The sequence below is a fragment of the Desmodus rotundus genome, chromosome 12 (assembly GCF_022682495.2).
Source record: "Desmodus rotundus isolate HL8 chromosome 12, HLdesRot8A.1, whole genome shotgun sequence".
NCBI lineage: Eukaryota > Metazoa > Chordata > Mammalia > Chiroptera > Phyllostomidae > Desmodus > Desmodus rotundus.
Genome location: NC_071398.1, coordinates 68,320,269 through 68,339,583, shown reverse-complemented (window position 1 = coordinate 68,339,583; position 19,315 = coordinate 68,320,269). Strand labels below are relative to the sequence as shown.

At 39.5% G+C, this 19,315-nt stretch overlaps 1 protein-coding gene across 30 annotated transcripts in view; it reads right to left on the bottom strand.

Annotated features, from left to right (window-relative positions):
• The window catches only part of PDE4DIP (phosphodiesterase 4D interacting protein), a 166,733-nt gene that overhangs the window by 60,138 nt on the left and 87,280 nt on the right, over positions 1-19,315 (bottom strand). For 16 of the 30 annotated variants that reach the window (XR_008425880.2, XM_053916249.1, XM_053916255.1 and 13 more), the window contains exons 1-10: positions 13,722-15,288; positions 6,883-7,014; positions 6,040-6,159; positions 5,704-5,796; positions 5,363-5,575; positions 4,229-4,387; positions 3,094-3,207; positions 2,765-2,902; positions 1,871-2,050; positions 479-673 (exon numbers count right to left, since the gene is read on the bottom strand). Coding sequence is in view for 29 of the 30 variants with exons in the window: in XM_053916249.1 (XP_053772224.1) it covers positions 479-673; positions 1,871-2,050; positions 2,765-2,902; positions 3,094-3,207; positions 4,229-4,387; positions 5,363-5,575; positions 5,704-5,796; positions 6,040-6,159; positions 6,883-7,014; positions 13,722-14,846 (2,469 nt within the window). In the remaining variant the exon portion in view is untranslated. Of the gene's footprint in view, positions 1-478; positions 674-1,870; positions 2,051-2,764; positions 2,903-3,093; positions 3,208-4,228; positions 4,388-5,362; positions 5,576-5,703; positions 5,797-6,039; positions 6,160-6,882; positions 7,015-13,721; positions 15,289-19,315 lie in introns of those variants that run through there. The other 14 variants (XM_053916260.2, XM_053916262.2, XM_053916268.2 and 11 more) reach the window with 1 other exon arrangement.

Below are 19,315 nucleotides of genomic sequence, written 5' to 3'. Positions count from 1 at the left end.
TTCTCATCATGGCTTTGAAAAAAATACAATCTTTTTCTTTCCTTCTTAAGATAACTCAGATTTTCAGACTTCACAAAAATTAAGAGAAAATGTATGTAGGCTTTCCCACACCGTGGCTGGAAATACAAAATATCACTCAAGTTTTAATTCAAAATCAAAATCAGAATATCCTGGGACCCCATTATCTTTTTCTGTCAAAATTATCAGAATACTGAGGAAAAGAAAATGTTCATAACGAACTTAATGGGTGGGAACATGCATTGTTTAGGCATCCTTCCAAATGCAAAGTATTCTAAAAATGTTTCATACTTTGAAGAGTGACATAAAACTGTATTCTAGTGAATAGACTGACAGGGAAAAAACCTAACAGAGTGACTATAAAATAACAAATATACACATTCCAAGGTTCAAATGCTTTCTGTTCGCAGACCACCAACGCACTCAGGGGTACTGTTCCCATCTGTGTGTCAGTCCTTACTTGGCTCTGCTGCTCCCTGGCGCTCATGGCCTGGAGTAGGCCCTGAATCTCCATTTCGTGTTCCACTGCCTGTTTGTTTCGGTCACTGAGAAGGTCCTGCAGCATCCTTTCCTTTCGCTGCAGACGCTGGCACAGCTCCTCGGCGATCTCACTCTGCCCTGGTCCGAGTTTGCAGAGCAATGTTGCACTAACATCCTAAGGAGGAAAAAACAGGGTAAGTTTTGGAGGAAAGAATTCCCTCTGCTATATATGTATCAAAGGCCTTAGAAAAACCTATCACAGGAGATTGAGCTGTGAGATTCTGAAGAACAAGTATCAATGTTTCATTTATTTTTGTTTCCCCAGCTCTTGCTTAGGCCTGGCACGACTATAAATACACACTCAGTAAATGAACACCAACAATACAGAAAAATACTTATAATGGCAACTGACATTGTTTTCTGAAATAAGTCCTTTCCCTATTTGCTCAGGGCACATAGTAATATCAGATGAGGATAAATGGTCACTCAGTTCATTTATTTCATGTATTTTCTCCCCAGTATAACATTATGGGGGAACACCAAATGATAAGCTGAAAAAGAATAAGCCCTGTATCTTTCGGCATGGTGATACAGGTCCTATTTCTATACTGAGAGGTAGTAAATGGTGGTTGAAACTGTGGAGCCACACTGCCTGGGTTGCACATCGGCTCTGCCACTTATTAGCTATGTTAATGGACGGGGACAAGTTAACTTTGCTTGAGAGATCTGCTTCCTTATCTGTAGACGAGGGATAAAAATATGTACCTCAAAGACTTGGGAGGATTCAGTGAGTTAACACCCATTAAGCTCTTAAAATGGCAGCTGACAGAGCATGAGCACCGCAGCTAATAAAGGGTAGCCATCATATTGTAGGTTTAAAATTAAAAATGTTTTTTAACTTTATTTTTCAATTACAGTTTACATTCAACACTATTTTCTATTAGTTTCAGGTATCCAATATAGTGATTAGATAATCATACACTTTACACAGTGTCCCCCTAACATTTCATGTACCCCCCTGGCACCACACATAGTTATTTCAATATTATTGACCACATTCCCTGTGCTTTCCTTTACATCCCCATGACTATTTTGTAGCTATCAATTAGGACTTCTTAATTCCTTTTGTAGGTGCATTTTTTAGACCACACTAATCCTCACATAACTTCTTTTTAAGTAAGGTAACTTGTATCCTTGACTTTATAGGAGTAGGAATAAAAATCCTATGGGGCTGCCTGGCAAGTCATTGGCTTTTGCAGAGAAAGGAATTAAAGACTCGGGTCATTGGCCTGCTAGACCTCAAGAGTCCTAATCTAAGACTGAAATTATGTTACCACTAGACCCACTGTCTTTAAGTTAACTAAAGCCTTGCCTCCACTTCTTTGTTTCTGTCATGCAGAGATGTCTGTAACTGCTGAATGATACTTTCTTGTTCCTTCTGCCAATGGCTAAACTTGGTTTCCATTTCTTCCTTCAGCCACTGGAGGTTTTGGCAGGTAGCAGATAACTGTTCCACTTCCAGGCCTTTGGCCCTCAGAAGACTCTCCATACTCTATAGTCACAAAAGGAGCAACTGTAAGTCAAAGGACCACCTCACACACCTCAGTTTACACAAGAAGCTTGACCTACCTTTAAATTACCTCCTATGTTATCAACTATTTTACAAAAGGAGAAAACTTAGTATATCATCTAAAAATGCCATGCTAATCTATTTTGTTTTTAGAAACTCTCATCTAGCTTGTAGAAAGATAAATATAACGTACATAGTAAGTAAAGTATTCTGGGGGTAGTAGGCTATATTATACAGGAAGTGACAAACTTTAAGACGTGGCAGGTGGTTAGATATATAAGCTCTAAAATAAATATCCAAAAACAGCCCACAGTAAATATTAATATAATAAACAAGTGCTCTGATTGTGGCCGTACACAGACATGTATACAACATTAATGAGAAAACCACAATTAATAGTTGTACCCTGGCAATGCTTATGTAAAAGTCTACAGATACTGACAAAGATTAAAAATTAATTAGAACCATGTAGAGAAATCCCTATTCACTGCTTCCCCCTACAAAGTTTGTGAAAGTGCTAAAACTTCTCACTTCCTAATCTTTAATGATGAAACTAATGACTGTTGTTTTTTGTTTTTTATTTTTATTTTTTTCTTATAAAGCAAATACACTGGTTTTCAGAAAATGATAGAAGGGCTGAGGCTTCAGGAGTCCAAGCAGGAGGGGGATGCCGAGACAGACAGATTTTGCTCGTACCTGCATGGTAGCTTCATTAGAGGAGAGGATACCGCGCAGTCTCTCTAAGTCATGATCTCGTTCCCTCACAGCAAGATGAAGCTGCCGCAGCTCTTTTTCTTTTTCTTCTAGAGTGGAGAACTTTTCATCTATAGCCCGCTGCAAAGAAAGCAAGGATCCTAAAGCTCCATAAGAGTCACTATTCTGATCACCCTTTTTCAGTAAGAATCTAAATATAAAGGAACAGAGAATCAACTCTGAAAAGCAGCAAGCCCAGCAGACACAGATTTCTACAGGACCTACGTGGAAAGAACAATCCATAGCGTCGTGAGCAAAATTATGAGACATACCTCAAGAGCATCATCTCTATCTTGTATTCGCTGCCGCAGTTTCTCAAGTAACATTTCATTTGCTTCAAGGGTTTTGTCCGAGTTATCTCGATACTGCAGGAGCTCCCGAAATTCCTAATGAGACCAAAAAATATTTTCCTTTCTTCCAGTATCCAATATTAAAACTGAATTCCCATACTCCGTCAAGCAATTTGTGAGTTATTCAGGATAAAAACAAAATGTAACCACTTTCACGAGGGAACACAGTTTAGCAGAGATAACAAACACGTTTTGAACTATTCTGTATCACATATACGTATATGTGCATAGCTGGCTACTAGGGGAACACAGACGCATTGACTAACTCTGCCTAAAGGTGTCACTAAAGATCTCACAAAAGATTACTTGCGCTCTGTCTTGAAAGGAGGTGTTTCTCAAGTGAAGAGGTGGCATAGGTACTTCTGTTAGAGAAAAAATGTATGCACAATGAAATGTAAGGGGTTCAAGGTGACCGAAGCTTAGAGTAAATGGTAGAAGTGATCACTGTCTTCTTTAGTGTCCCACTTTTTAAAAAGATTTTATTTATTTATCTTTAGACAGAGGGGGAAGGTGGCAGAAAGAGAGGGAGAGAAAGAGAAACATCGTGTGGTTGCCTCTCGCATGCCTCCTACCAGCAATGCAGGCATGTGCACTGACTGGGAAGCGAACCAGTGACCCTTTGGTTTGCAGGCCAGCACTCAATCCAGTGAGCTCCACCAGCCAGGGCTAGTGCTCCATTCTCCCTAACCCTTTTGTTTTATCATCTGGGGAAATTTATATGCACATCTTCCCCTGCTAGACTGAGAGCAGAGGCCATATCTTATCTTTGTCTTCCTAGCACACTGTCTGACTCATAGAGGTGCTTAATAAACTATTTGCTGAGTATTTAGTGCCTACATCTTTCAGGTCTATATTTATTGTCTCCTACCCTTTCTGGTTGGCATCTTGGTTCACAGATTGAACTTTCTATTTCTTTTGAATCCTCCTGATTCCCACCTCTCACTATTCTACATGTAGCAGGTACTCAAAGCAGGTGGACTTATACCTTGAGATTACATGAACAGGAATGTCAAAGCTCTTTGAGCCCAGTATTAGTTGAAATCATTACGTGACTCACCTGAAGCAGCTGCTCTTTGTGACTCAGACTGTGGTTTAGATGCTGAATGTGTTGCTCTTGTGTTCGAACCTCATTGTATTTTTCAGCCTCCAGGGTATGGATCTGTTGGCTCTTAATCTGCAATTCTCCTTGTAGCTGCTGCAATGCTTTTCGTAATTCCTGAATTAAAAAGATTCCCTTTGTGTGTTTAATTTATTTTTTATTTTTTGAATTTTTATAAGAGTTTATTTGAGCCAAACTGGTAACATCAGGAAGATCTCAAATGCTCCCCCAGGTTCTCTTTCTTAAACAATCTAAAATTTTCACATGGTTGCTAGATATGGAGGTCTTAAAACTTTCCATGTATGTAGAATGAAATGTAAAGTAGCAGAAAGACCCATTCTTAACATTACTCAGAAATATTACACACAAACGAACTAGGATATGGGAATTGTGGGAACTATGGATGGGGGTAGGATGTAGATTTGGCATTGTAATTCATTACTAATTTTTTGGTTTAAAAATGATAGACCTCTATAACTACTAAGAAGAACTCTGCCCGACTATATCTTGGATCCTTTACAATAAGCTCAAGGATAGGATATTTCTACCATCCTTTTAAATCTTAAAAAAAGAAATGATAGCATATGCTCTAGGCTAACAAGATGAAGAAACCATTAGCAATTATGCATTTTATTTTTTAAAAATGCATGGCTAATGGTGAGCACCATTCCTTTGACCCTGGTTGTTCTTCCAACTTTTGTTTCTTGCTGACTTTTACTCATTCTTCAAGGATAACTTCATATATTGCCTTCTTCATGAAGCTTTCTCTGACTCCCTTCTTAAGTCCTTGCTATATTTCCTATAGGACCCCATATGTACCTCCCCTATGGCATTTAACACACTGAAATTCTGTTTATGTGACTGTATCTCACGTTAAATTATAAGTAACTTACGAGGAAAGAACCTGTGATCTTTACTCTTGTATTTCCAGAACACAGCCCAATATTCAGCACATAGTACGAGGCAACAGATGTTGAACTAAATTACTCAGATTAAGCAAGTGACTAAAGGATTCAACACAAACTGTCTGGAATAAAAGTTGTTATCGGGGCAAAGTCAGCCTCTAGGGCCACAAAATGATTAATGATTTACCTGGTTGTGTTTCCAGGAAGCCTCTTTCTGCTGCTCTGTGTCCTGGGCTGCAGCCTCGACAAACTGCACACATCGTTTGGCATCAGCCAGCTGGCGTTCTCTTTGTCGTAGGACTCTTTGCAGCTTCTGAATTTCAAGCTGGCTGAGGAATAAAGCACTCTGAAGGTCAAGCAGAGCCACCTGCTGCTGAGCTGGAGTAGTACCCTCAGAGCTCTGAAAAGTGTAAAAATCATGATCACAAGGAGGGCAAGCACTGAGCAGCTGAGAAGACCAACAAAATAAGACTGTGACAGAGAATGGCACACCCTCCACTGAAGTCCCATCTATGTGGCCCCACATACATGAAGCTGTCCGAGCTGGCTTTGGTGCAGCATTTCTCGAAGCTTTGCCATTGTGTCGTTCTGACCTTCAACCACCTGGTACAGCTCCTCAGTCTGAAAACGAAAGAGGGAATACCAAACATGCTAGTAAACGGAACACTAACTCCACTATCTCGCCTGCACAGATTTTAGTAAGAGGACTACTTCAACATATCAACTTAGGTTAAGCTACAATTTCTTTAGGGTAAGGTTTGTTGTTAGTCTGACAATATCCACTTCTACAAAAATATAGAGTACTTGCTGACTTTGATGGGACAAACCATTTCTTCACAAGTCCTTGATAGTCAAATATTTTACCTCGCTTTCCCTGCTTTTCAGAGTTTCCTTGAGACTTTGAACTGTAGCTTCTTGCTTTTGAGATGACTCCTGAGCAGACTTCAGTTCACAGCTCATTTCATTCAGTCTCTCTTGGAGAATCTGAATTCAGAAAAGTAAAATATTTATAGTTTGTTAGTTCAATTTCTTTTAACCTCAAGTGGAACCATAAAATCCTCCCTCAAATCTAGGTTTAGAAGATTTCTTGGGAAATAATTACTTTGTATATTTTCTACATATAGTGACCATTGAAGCCCTAAGCCAATCAGCTACAGAGAGTAGCAGGAAATGTGAAATACTTCCTTCTACCCTCAGTTACTTCAATTCCCATGCACTGTGCTTTCTCTGTGGTAGCAGCCATCCTGGGCATGTATCCACATGAGTCACTGTGGACCCCTTACACGAAAACCAAGGGGCTTCCACTATGCAGTATGGGACAGGACTACACCAGGGCAGAAGCTCAGCATCTTAGACTTTTCTTCTACCCAGATGTTAAAATCCATGGGCTATAAAGGGGTGAGAAGTTCAGCTAAAGTCAGAAGCACAAACCTCCTGTCTCGGCACCTTATATATTTAAAGACTGTATTCAAGCCTTAATCACAGACTTAGGAGTCTGTGATTAATCACCAGAAATTCTGATCTGTGCAGAACAGGCTAAAATCCTGATGAGGAATAGAGAGAAGAACTATACTTTTAAATCAAATATTACCAGGAATATACAGTACCCATCTCCCAAGTCCTAGTCAGAGAGGTTAGCAGACTCAGCTAGAGCCAGTTACATCCTCAGGAGAGCCTGTGATCTCCAAGGGCCGGTGGTGATCATACCTTGTTGGTGGCCTCTGTTTGCTGGATTTTTTCTTGGAGTTCTGCCATGTGGGAATCAGATACAGACTGTTGAGTTATGATGGTCTCATCTGAATTCAGCTTTTGTTGTTTGAATAACTCTTCAGTCATGGGCTAGGAAGATGCAAGACAAGTAACTTGAGTTAAAAGTAGCCAACAATAAATTTTATCTTTAAACATTTCTAGCATCTTTTGCCAGAGACTAAGAAAACCAGAGTTGTTGCATGAATTCTCAGTATGAATTCCTAAGACAGTCCTGTTCCTTATTAAAGAGTACTGACTGATTCACGTCTGTCTTTACTATACTCCCTAGCTCCCCTCCCTAATTCCCCCTACGAACTCACACAAACACTACCTATGCAGTTAAAACAATTCAGAGTTTAAAGAGAGGGGAGGACTCAAAATAGAAAACACTTATGATGACCGAATATTCCCTTTATCCTGATTTCAGTCAAGGAATCCAAAAGGCACATTGATCAAACATGTGCCATCCCTGCGAGGAAAAGTTATATTCCAACTATCTTTCTTATAACATGCCCATTCACATTACTGGAAACACGGCGGATTTTGAATATGGACTATACCGTAAATAATAGTATTTTATCAATACTAAGTACTGTAGTTACATAAGAGATGTCCTTGTCTTTAGGAAATACATGCTGAAGAATTCAGTGTAAGAATGCCTAATATCTGCAACTAATTCTCAAATGGTTCAGGAATAAAACATATATATATATATACACACACAGTGGGAGTAAATGTAGCAAAATATTAGGCAACTGGTGAATCTGGGAGTTCTTTGTAGCTCCCTTATGACTCCTCTAAGTTTGAAATTACCAATATTTCAAAATAAAATGTAAAAAATTTAAAATAAAATTTAAAATCCACAGTAACCCAAAAAGGGAGTTACGTCTTACAGAAACAGCAATTCATCAAAACAATTCAGTTGAAAAAATACCAAACACGTATTATTTATATACGGGCTGATCAATCAGGCTAAGATGAACTTATTGAACTATACCTAATATTTATGAGCTAAGAGTACTTACTAAAGTAAAGCTTTCGGAATTCAGTGGGCATTAAATTCCATCTCCTCCCTGGCTGCCCCACTCCCAGACCAATTAGGAAAACTATAAACCCATTAGGAAGAGAAAAAAAGGCAACAGCTACTCATTTTTCCTTTCCTCCACACTTTCAAACTCTGATTATCACCTGCAGGCGGTGAAGTTACAGCTTACCTTAAATCCCTTCCTGCCAGCAACTGACTGGGAGTATGAAGACTTCAGAAGAAAAATCTTTTCCATTCCTCCAGTGCTATTTATCAATTTTTCTACTTCACCGTGCATTGCTATCTCCTTTGCTCTCCTTTGCTCCTGTACTCTAGCTAGCCCTGTACTATCCAGCAGATCCATTAAATACCATAGTATACAAAGCACCATGGAGGATGGATTGAGGAGCTATGTAATAAAAGAACAAGTACACACACAAAATATCAGATAGTGACAAGTCTTATGCAGTAAAATAGGAAGCATGACAAAGTGATTAAGTTATTCCAAATTGGCTGATCTTTGGAAAGTCTCCATGAGGTGAGGCAACATTTAAATGGACATTTGAATAACAATGAGCCTGTCCTGCAAAGATGTACAAAACTAGCCAAGGCAGAAGAAAGGGAACAACTATTGGAAAAGACCCAGGGTGCATATGAGCCTGGGAAAAAAGAGAAGCCTAAGTAACCAGAGTATCACTTTCTAATAGAAATACAATGAGTTATATACGTAATTTAAAATGTTTTAGTATCTTCATTGGCTATAGAAAAAATAGGTAAATGAAATTTTAATAAAAGATCTAATTTAAACCAATCCATTATATCCAAAATACTATCATAAACATGTGTTCAATATAAAAAATTATAAACAAGATGCTTTACATTTTTTTCACACTAACGAGGGGTACACGATTCACTCACAGCACACTCAGTGGGGATTAGCCATATTTCAAGTGCTCAGCAGCCACAGAAGGCTAGCTGACTGGCACAGGGATAGAGCATATGGGCAAAGGAGATAGTAATTCCTGATGAGGTGGAAAGGCAGGCAGGGGTCAAGCCATATATAGCTTTTATTCTCATTGAAATGAGAATGGACTGCCGTGTTTTTAATGGAACTGTAATCCAATCATATTTAATTCTTTAAAAGGTCACTCAAGCTGCTCTGTGAGGAGTGGATTGTGGGGAAGCACGAGTAGAAACAGGGAGACTAGGTAGAAGGCTGTAGCAGTAATATGGGTGAAAGATAACAGTACCCTGGATTAGAGTGGTAGCAATGGAGGGGGAAATAGGTAGATACATTTTAAAAGTACAGTCAATAGGATTAGATAGCGGAAGACAGAAAAAGAGAAAAGAAGCAAAGAAAATGACTTCTAGAAAAACTGAGGGGTAGGGAGGGTAGGTGGAAATGGAAGAGGGGATGGGGAATAAATGGTGATGGAAAAAATAACATGAAAAATAAATTTTAAAAAAAAAGAAAAACTAAGATATCTACTGTGGTATAACAGGGAGCTTTGCCCCAAAGTAACGTGAATTATGTCACACATAAAAGAGGTAACTATTTAATAGTTGTGTACAACAATTCTAAGTGATAAATACTCTTATCATTTATTTAATGATCAAACATTGTCTACAAAACTTGGCTTCTTACTTCCTCAAATAAAATGACTTTCCAATGACATCTATTATAAGATAGTTTTCAAATTTAAACTATAAGAGAAAATTAAAGAAAATAGCCTCAAGTTTAAAATAGCAGGAAAGGTGGTCATATCTATGCACTTTAAACCAAAGGGCTATGAAAAAAACTTTAAAACTAACCATCTGGTCCAATCCCATCTTACATTTGAGGAAATGGTGACTCAGAAATGGTAAGTAATTTGTCCAAAGCTACACAGGAAATCAGGAAAAAGTTCCAATTAAACCAGGAGTTGGTAATGTATCTTTCACCTCTATAAAGCCACTACCTACCATAATGCCTGAAATAGTATGGAGACCAAAAGTTTTTGTTTAATAAGTTAAGAAGAATAAAAAGCAAACAAAAAACAGGCCTGTCTCCTAATTCTCAGGCAAATGTTGTAATCATTCAGTGGCTCTCTTAGAAATAAGACTACAAAGATAGAGAGGTAGGTAGGTAGGTAGGTAGGAAGGTAGATAGATAGATAGATAGATAGATATTTAATACAGATATTTCATAGCAGCAACTTTAAAGCCAAAGAATGCCACAGAAAAGTACATATGAATCTGGATCTCATATGAACCCATCTTGGCATAAATTATCATAGGAAATTCCTAATTCTGTAAATGTAATGTACCAATCTAAAAGGTGGAAAATGTTTGTTTCTTCTTTATTCATAATTCTTTATTATTTTACATCTCAGAAAAATGTTCTTTCAGATAACAGAGTGCCAAAAAAGCACTCAGCAAAGTCCCACTGAGTCAATAGCTCATAATGAATCCTTAGTAGTATCAAGTACATAAACCAATCGCTCCTATGAAGATTTTATAGAACCTGAAATCAGTATAATTGATTTGGTTGATTAGTGCTGATCTCCAGAGTATCAGCTACTAAAATCGTGTTGTAATAATCTTAACTAAGTTACTCTTGACTCAGGACAAATCCAGTACCAGAAAAGAGAATTACTTCTTCCAGGGCTCATGTTGTATATTTTAAGACCTTTAGGCCAAAAGGCTGTACTTTATTTCTTCTGGATTAACAGCAATTTTCCTGGCACTTTTCTAGTCCTCACAATAGCAGGTCACAGATCTCAAACTGCTGCCATTTTCTGTCCAATTGTTAATAAGAGAAAATACGTAAGAACCAGCTAGCATAAAATTAAAGGCCTAATCTTTGACCAGCATCTAATACACCTTCCAAACGGCCTGATCTAAGTTATGTAGCTGAACTATATGAGACGTGTAATTTACCATAGTCATACAGGAGCTGACCCTGGCATTGCAAAGCTTGAAGCAAAGATCTGCTCTTTGAATTTAGGTAGAAAAGGAGACCGCACATGGGCCAGAGCTGAATTGCTGTTTACTAAGGAACCACACCCCTCCTATCATAGCTTTTCTAGTTCAGACCAGACAATAAAGAAGGAATAACTACCGCTAGAATAAGCCTTCAAATCTTTCTTTGGATAGTTAAACAATCTTGAGTATTCAAGCACAAATTTTGCAGAAGACAAATAAGTCAACTTACATATTAGAAATTTAGTAAGCAGGAGAGTGACACTGTTGCTGTTTGTCTTTAATGTAAGGAAGAAAAAAAGAGAAAGAGAGGAAATAAGACAGACAATCAGGAGGCACTGTGATGGTGACGCTGTAATAGTGCACAGAATGGGGTAAGTGGAGGATTAAACAAAGGAATCAAAATGACCTTACAGAGCAACCTTGCTCTTTAGGATAAGAGGTTTTCTTCTTTAGTAGAATATAACTAAAGGAAATTTTTTTCTTTTATGGTTTTTTCTTTCTACAAACTAAAAAGACAAAATAATTTACAAAAAGACCAAAAATAATTTACATTTACTTCTATTCTTTCCACATTTGTTTAGAGAAAGAGACAAAAACCAGTCTGCCTTTGTTCCACTTTGCTCTGGCTTTGCCATAAAGAACAACAGGCCCAGGGACCTTAAAAATCAACCCCACCTAAAGAACAGACCAGGGGTCCAAAATATACATTTTATTTACAAATACTTTAAGCCTAATTTATTTTTCTATTTTCCCCCCATATCCTTAATAATCAGAGAAAATTGTATGGTAATTAAATGCCATAATTCAAGCTGAATGTTATTTTCTCCCTTCTCCTGATGTTTTATTATTTAACAAAAAATAAAGAATGTAAGCCAGGTGACAGCAGAAAGATCATATACTACTGTTTGAAATGTCTATTTTTCTAATGTCCAAATTTAGTGAAGTAAAGGGACTTGAACTAAATAAAGATACAGTCAACATAGTTTAAATGTGGTCAGTTTTCTTCATAGAATCCCTAAAGAATCCTCCTGGAATCCTTAAGTTATAGAAAAAAAGCTCTTTGTTTAAAATAAGTATCTATTTAATTCAATGTATATCAGGAAATGTGGCTTAATACACAGAATATAAAGGTCTTGGCTGAGAAAGGCTAGGGATCTTTGGGTCCTGCCTGGGCTGTTATTTACCACGAGCTTTCCCTATCTCTAAACTGAGGGCCTGAAAGAGATAATCTTTAAAATCCTTCCCAACACCAAAATTTGTTGAGAACAGGCACCAAAAGATAGTATTTTTAATTAACTATGGATTTAAAAATTCCTCTTGTTTTGCCTGCAATTTTCCAAGTCTTTACTTTCAACAACAGTGACCGTATATGAGGGGGGTAAAAAAAGCTTTTTTCCCACCCACCCCGCCCAGCCTACTTTTAGACCCTAATATGAAAGCACCATGTTTAATTTGTGCATCTATGTCTGGTCACACAAATACTGTAAAGCCCAAATTTAGCTGTTGAGGCTCCACTCTAAGAAAAGGAAGCAAAAGAAAAGAAGCATGCAAGCACTGGATATACTAATACTCAATATTTTATATGAATAAAAACATTTTAAAGCTTTTTCATAGCAATTTCACGTATACTGTTTCTGACAATATTGTCATTGTGATGCAAATTTTATATATAATAAAAGCATTTTTCAAAGACTTCAAGTTGACAACAATTTCATTTGTTACCAAGCTCTGAATTTCTAGGATGATGTTGATTGTGGCTAGCTTCCAAAAATGCCTTCTAGGTTGTCCACCTTTATAATGGTTATCACTAAAGGACATGTATCAAATAGAACGCGCCGGATGTTTGAATGTTGATACAGTTAACTGAGCCTAGCATTTACTGTTGTTGTAGAAACAAAATAGCATCTGTCAGTTCCCTGTATGTAGCTGAATTTAAAAGGTTGCATGGAATCAACTGGCCATATATTAACAGCTCAAATTAACATCTACTGCCATCTTCTAGTCATTTAGAAACTCAAGAGTAGTATAATGGATGAAACTCTCCTATCACTTAATAATGGATGAATCCTTTAATATCAAACATCTTCTAAGGGACGTCAGTGGACAAATTGTCTGTGAAAAGTTTTCTTAACATTTTAAGTGACAACACTTGAATTCCCAAATCTCTTTTATGAGCAAGTCATCATTAGTCCTCAAATGGTAGTATTAATGTAACTATTAATATAATTAATGTGAATGTAACATCTGGGCAATATTTACATTAATATTGCCCAGATGTTATAATACTTTGGTGAATTAACAGGTTTTCCCAAACATTTACCCTATACCCTAATCAGTTTGAGGCATACCTGGGGATAAAAAGGCTTAATGCTCCAGAGAGAACTAACTCCCTTACAGAATGGGAGAAAACATCTACAAATCTAAAAACAAAAACAAAAGAAAAAAATAAGGGGGAGGGACTAAAAGGAAAGTTCTAAAAGAGTTCTAATATCAGAAATAAGATTATATGTCTTTTCATAGGGTCGAAGTGAATTAGGAATCTTTATCTTTTTGTCTTTAAAAAAGTCAGCAATTTTGATATTTAATGGGAAGGCTAATAGATGTTACTACAAAGAGTATTGTGAAAAGCAAATTATTTGAGTGTGAATCACATGTACTAAGTGGCACACAAGCAAAAGGTGCCAAAAAAACGGGCTCAATGATTTTCTTAAGTCTATAATATTATTAACCTTCACCTAAACAGGAGTCATGTGAGGCTTGTGGCCGGTTAACTATAATCAAAAAGGCACTATGTAGCCATTTTGTATACCTGGACCCGGAGTGGCAAATATTCTTCACAGAGATCATCCCAGAGCTCCTGCAGGTCTGAAATCTCCAAGGAGTAACTGACAGGTGTCTTATAAGTGGGTTTCAAAGACCTGTTAAGGAAACCGGAACTAACTCCATCTGTCATGGTATGGCCAGGCCTGGCTCCAGGTGGGCTGGATTTCACTGGAATAGGAAGCTTGCTCCCTCGGGGGCTCTGGATGGGTTTATAGTCAAGACCTTTAATCATGCTAAGAGCTAGCTCCAGCTTGTGATTACACATATGCTGTGGAGCGTGTTCATCGGAACAGCAGTCACACTTTACAAGTTCCTTTGCACTTTTCTCGGTTTCTTCATCCTTTTGTTGCGGAGGACTAGCCTGGACACTTGCATCCAAAGACTCCACAGAGGATCCGGGAGTCCCTTCCTCCATGCTTTCTCCATCTGGGGGTACCTTCGCGCTTGCTAAGTCCGGCGGCCCAACATCACACAGTGCTGGTTCTTCAGTGCAAATGCTGGTGGACCACCTGGAAGAAGGGCCATACGAGACACTTCTGGCCACCTTTCGAGGCACTCTACAAATGGCTTCATAGTCAGAATCAGCAACCCGCAACGCTGCACAACCACGGCATCTCCTGGGTCGGTTTCCAGGGCCTTCCGAAGCATGGCAGCTATGCAGCTCCTGAATCTGGTCCTCATTTTCTACCCAACACTCAAACCCCGAATAGGCAAAGTCTTCCTGGAGCAGCGCAGAGTACCTTACATCGGGTAAGCTGGAAATGTCAACCGTCCCATTCCCCGCCTTGGCCTCCGCGCCAGAGTCATCGTTATTCTTTCGATACATGCTGGCAATGCAGAACTTGAGGCGGTCCTTCTCCAGCAGCAGCCTCTGCAAGCGCTCAATAGAAAGAGCTTCGATCCGGGCGATAACGGTGTCGAATCTATAGATCCGATCAAGCATGAAAGCACACTTGCTGCATGCAAATTCCGCTCTGCCATCGCGGGAGACATCCTTGCCGAGGACGTGCGAGAGCAGAACCTGGAGGTTGAGCTTGGAAGCCGTGTGGAAGATCCAGCGCCGCTGGTTTCCGCACAGCTCCCGGGCACAGATCCTGCAAATCTCCTTCATCTTCTCTCTCAGCTTCCCTGAGGCGGGTGCTGCAGGGCGATCATTCACTGGCGCGGGGTTGCGGTCGGTCTCCCGCCTCGGTGGCTTCGGGCCAGCATGGCACAGCCCGGTGGGCTCCCCTCTGTACAAGAAGTCACCTCTGCCACCCGCGCGCGAGCTCTGGGTACCGGAGCGGTCAGCCCCGCCCCTCGGGAAGGGCGCGAGCGAAGAGACGCCTCAGGGCGATGCTGAGTGACAGCAGCGCAGGCCGCGCTCGGAACCTTTCCTGTCACCTCTAGCTGTCTCCCCCACCAGCCGCCGCTTCTTCCACGTCCTCTCTCTTAGCTGGCTGGGTTCGCGAAGCATTACGTGCCGCCGGAGGCTCACGCTGAGGCTGGGAGACTGAGGATCAGATTTCAAGATGGCGTCAGCGGCTACGCGCCCGCGGCCTGCGGCACGTTCCTCTGGGAAGTGTAGTCCGCGGCCGCACCCCGGAGCTGCGCATGCGGGTGGTAAGTGCGTCCCAAACCGGGTCACCTCTCCTCGCTGTGGAACAACAGACCTGCCTTACAGCGTATTCCCAGTGGGAAGCAGCACGGTCTGGGCCACTTTCATCTGATCTGCTAAGACCTCACCAAGAAAGCGCACCTGTCCCCGGCTGGGTCTCCCTCCCGCTCCTGCAGCGTGTCCTGAGGCTCCGCGCGGGAGGAGGAAGCCGAATCCCCTCCCCCACGGGTAGTGCCACGTCCTCTGACGGGGCAGCCAGGCAGCGCCACTAGGTACCCGCCGCGGCGTGTCTCCCTCTTGCCTGCAGCCCCACCTCCTTCCCCCACCCGGTCTGGGGCCTGGGTTCAAAGGCCCTGGGGCCGCAGAGGCGGCTATGGAGAAAGGGTGGATTTTAGGAGGCTCGATTCAACCTCGCCCGCGACTACTGAGAGTACCTAGAAAAGAGGACAAGTGTTTCTCTTGCCCTTGCGATGTTGGGAGTGGGTGGTGGATTTAGCACTCCTGGATATTTCCCCCCTTTTTTAGAGTACAAATCAAGAGATGGTACAAATCAGTCACCTGAGAAAGGGTCCAGTAATTGCCACGTGAATGCAGCTGGTTAAGCAAGATTAAGTGGGTTTTTTTTCCAGAATGTAGACACCTGAGAGTAGATTATCATCACCAAATTCTTTTTCAGGTAGCAGGCAGTCCTTATTTGGGGGGAGGGAAGTAGAAGAAAAGACCTAGCTTCTTTGAGCGTGAGTCCAGGGTATGGAGGAGTGCTGCTCTCTGCGCAGTTAGGGCTGGGAATTTCTCTGACTTCAGTTAACATCCTGTCTTACTCAACACTAGGCAGTTGTAAGTCACCCCGCCCTTGGGTATAGAACTTGGCATGCACACAGACTGGAGGGAAGCTGGAGCTCTGACTCGGAGGAATCCGGGTGTCACATCATTTATAATAAAGAATTTTCTTGGCGTGAAAGGCATGCAGACACCAGGCAGGAAGGAAAACGGTCCCCAGCAGTTACTTGGAATCCCCCAGTGATTCCAGGACATTTCCCAGTGACAATAATGTTGAAATTTCACTAACTTGACCTTGTGAGAGGTCAAGTCCAGCAACAGTCTAATTATATCTGAGCCCCTACTCCCAAACATGAAGACATTCAAATGCCTTCAAATGAGAGCTCATAATAAACCATGCAATTTATTATGGTGGATTAAATGAGATTATTTAATCCACCATACCTTAACAGTGCTTAGCTCATTAAATAATAGCCTATGTTGTTATTTTATTATTAAAAAGAATAAAGTAATTTTAAAACTTTATGGTGCTCTGCACAGGAGTGCATTGTTATTTAATCACCAAAACAGAATCTTACTATCTTTATTGGGAAGGAGGACAGTTCTTAGAAGTTTGGGGTTCACAGGGTACAGAACTTTGCATGTGTGATTTCACCTGAATATGTATATTCTGGCCCTAAAACCAAGAATGTAAAACAGTGCCAAGTAAAACTCATTGCAGCTGCATTTTTGCCTGTCTCTAGGTATATGAGCTTCACAGTCAGAAGAAATTAAAACAGTCTTTGGAATCCACAGTGATCGACAAAGAGGCAAGCAAGTAGTTACTGGACTCACCCTACTGATAGACCGCCTGCCAGAACACTACCCTGTCTTAAGTATTTTTTCTAATGAACAGCAAAGATTCAAAGGTCCATAAAGGAGCAAATTAAGACACTAATTAAGCCTCTTTTTTGACTGTCATTGCAAGCCACATTTTCCTACTGGGAAAAATGCTAATAAAACAGTAATTAATGAGACAAAATGCTTTTCAGGAGCAAACTAATACTTTGTATTCTCTATAATAAAATTTTGTATCTAATTGCAGTCCCTAAACTTTATTTTTTTAAAGATTTTATTTATTTATTTTTTAGAGAGGGAAAGAGAGAGTAGGAAACATCCATATGTGGTGGCCTCCCATGCGCCCCCTGCTGGGGATCTGGCCCACAACCCAGGCATGTGCCATAGACTAGGAATGGAACCTGTGCCCCAGCCAATCCGCTGAGCCACACCAGTCAGAGTTATAGTCTTTAAACTTTAATGACCTTATAGATAGCTTGGTGTAGAAGTGCGAGTCAGTATCACTGGAGAAAAGGCCATTTACCTCTGAAGAATATGTTTGCTGTAAGTAAAGATCAACATACTGAAAGAGAAAGCTATCCGTATCTAGGCTTCCATCAACAAGGAGGGATGAATCCCTCAACAATCAAAGAAAATCTGAAGATGGCACTCTTCACACCTTGAGAAAATATTCAAGAACTGTATTTCAAAGTGGGTAGTACATTAAAGTACTAGAAATAGTCCTAACATGATTGTTGGTATTATAAAATAATTTAATCTCAATTAAAAGATCACTGGTATATAAATAAAACTTGAAAGTAAAAATTAAAAAATGAAGAAAAATTATGTGATGATAAATTCAGCACTTCACGGTCCGTACTTATCAGTATCATCTTGGTCAAGGTGTTGTATTTAGTTAACGGCCCACGGATGGAAAGGCAAGCAAAATGGGGGAACCAAATGGGAACATTTATTCTATATACCATGTATCATTTGAATTTTTGGCAGTGAATGTGTATTCATGTATTATTTTTAGATGTTTTTTAAATTTAGAAAATATTCTGTAGTTACAATCAAGAATTGTGCCAATTTAACACACGAAAGTGAGCTTCTAAGTGGTAAAACTTGAACCTAAAATAAGAATGTTTGAAATGTATATAACTATATATATGGGCAATTTATATAAATAAAGGTTCTAAGTGGGTTATACAAGTTATTAAATAGTGATCGTGTCTAGAGAATGGAATTATGAATACTATTTTCTTCTTTCCTCATTTGTATTCTATAACTTTCTATAGTAAGCATGCACTGCCTTTCTGATAAGAAAAAAATATTGTTACTAAGAAAAAGGTAGGATAAACACATTTTGATATAGTTATGCAATGCAATACTAACCAGCATTAAAAAAATGAATTCTGATACCCACAACATGAATGAACATCAAAAGCATGAAACAAGCCATATACAAATCAGTATATCCTACGAGATTCCATAAGAATCTATAGTGATAGAAATTCAGAAAGTGGTTATGGGGGATGAGATAAGGCGAGAATCAGTTGCAAAGGGGCACAGGAAGTTTCTGGAGTTATGAAAATTTTCTATATCTTGATTTGGGTCATGGATACATGAATGTGTACAGTTGTCACAACTCACTGAACTGAATGCTTAGGTCTGTGGATTTTATATATGTTAGTACAGTTCAAATGTAAATATATGTATTACTTGTAAACTTTTATCTGAGGTAGTTCTTTGACAGAAAATAACCCCCACTTTATCATAAGAATTAGCTTTGAAAATTGGGAAGATAAAATACAGCCCAGAAAAAATTCTATGAAAGGCCCAATTAGGAATTCAAAACTTTATAGTTCCTATCCATATGAGCTTTGGGAAATTATATGCATATACATACCACACATTTCTGACTGAACAAAGCATATTAATAATGTGAGATTGAGGGCTTTTGTGATGATTTAGAAAAGGATGACTACTTCTAAAATGTATCAAAGGTACATAATAAAGGAAAATTTGAGAACAGGTTTCACACTATAACAAGCTATTATGAATTAAATTACTAATTTTATATATCAGTAACTTGCCCTCAAAATGGATTGACAAATGCATTCACTTATCAGCTGTATGTCCTAGGTCAGGCCACTAATATCTGGCCTTGATTTCCTCATCTACCAAGTAAACATGTTGAATTTAAACAGTGGTTTTCAACTTTGGCATGCATCAGAATCACCTGGAGGATTTGGTAAAACAGATCACTGGAACCTAAGAGTTTCTGATTCAGTTGGTCTGGGGTAAGACCCAAGAATTTGCATTCCTAACAAATTCCCAGATCATGCTAATGGCGCTTTCTGGGAATCACACTGTGTAAACCACTG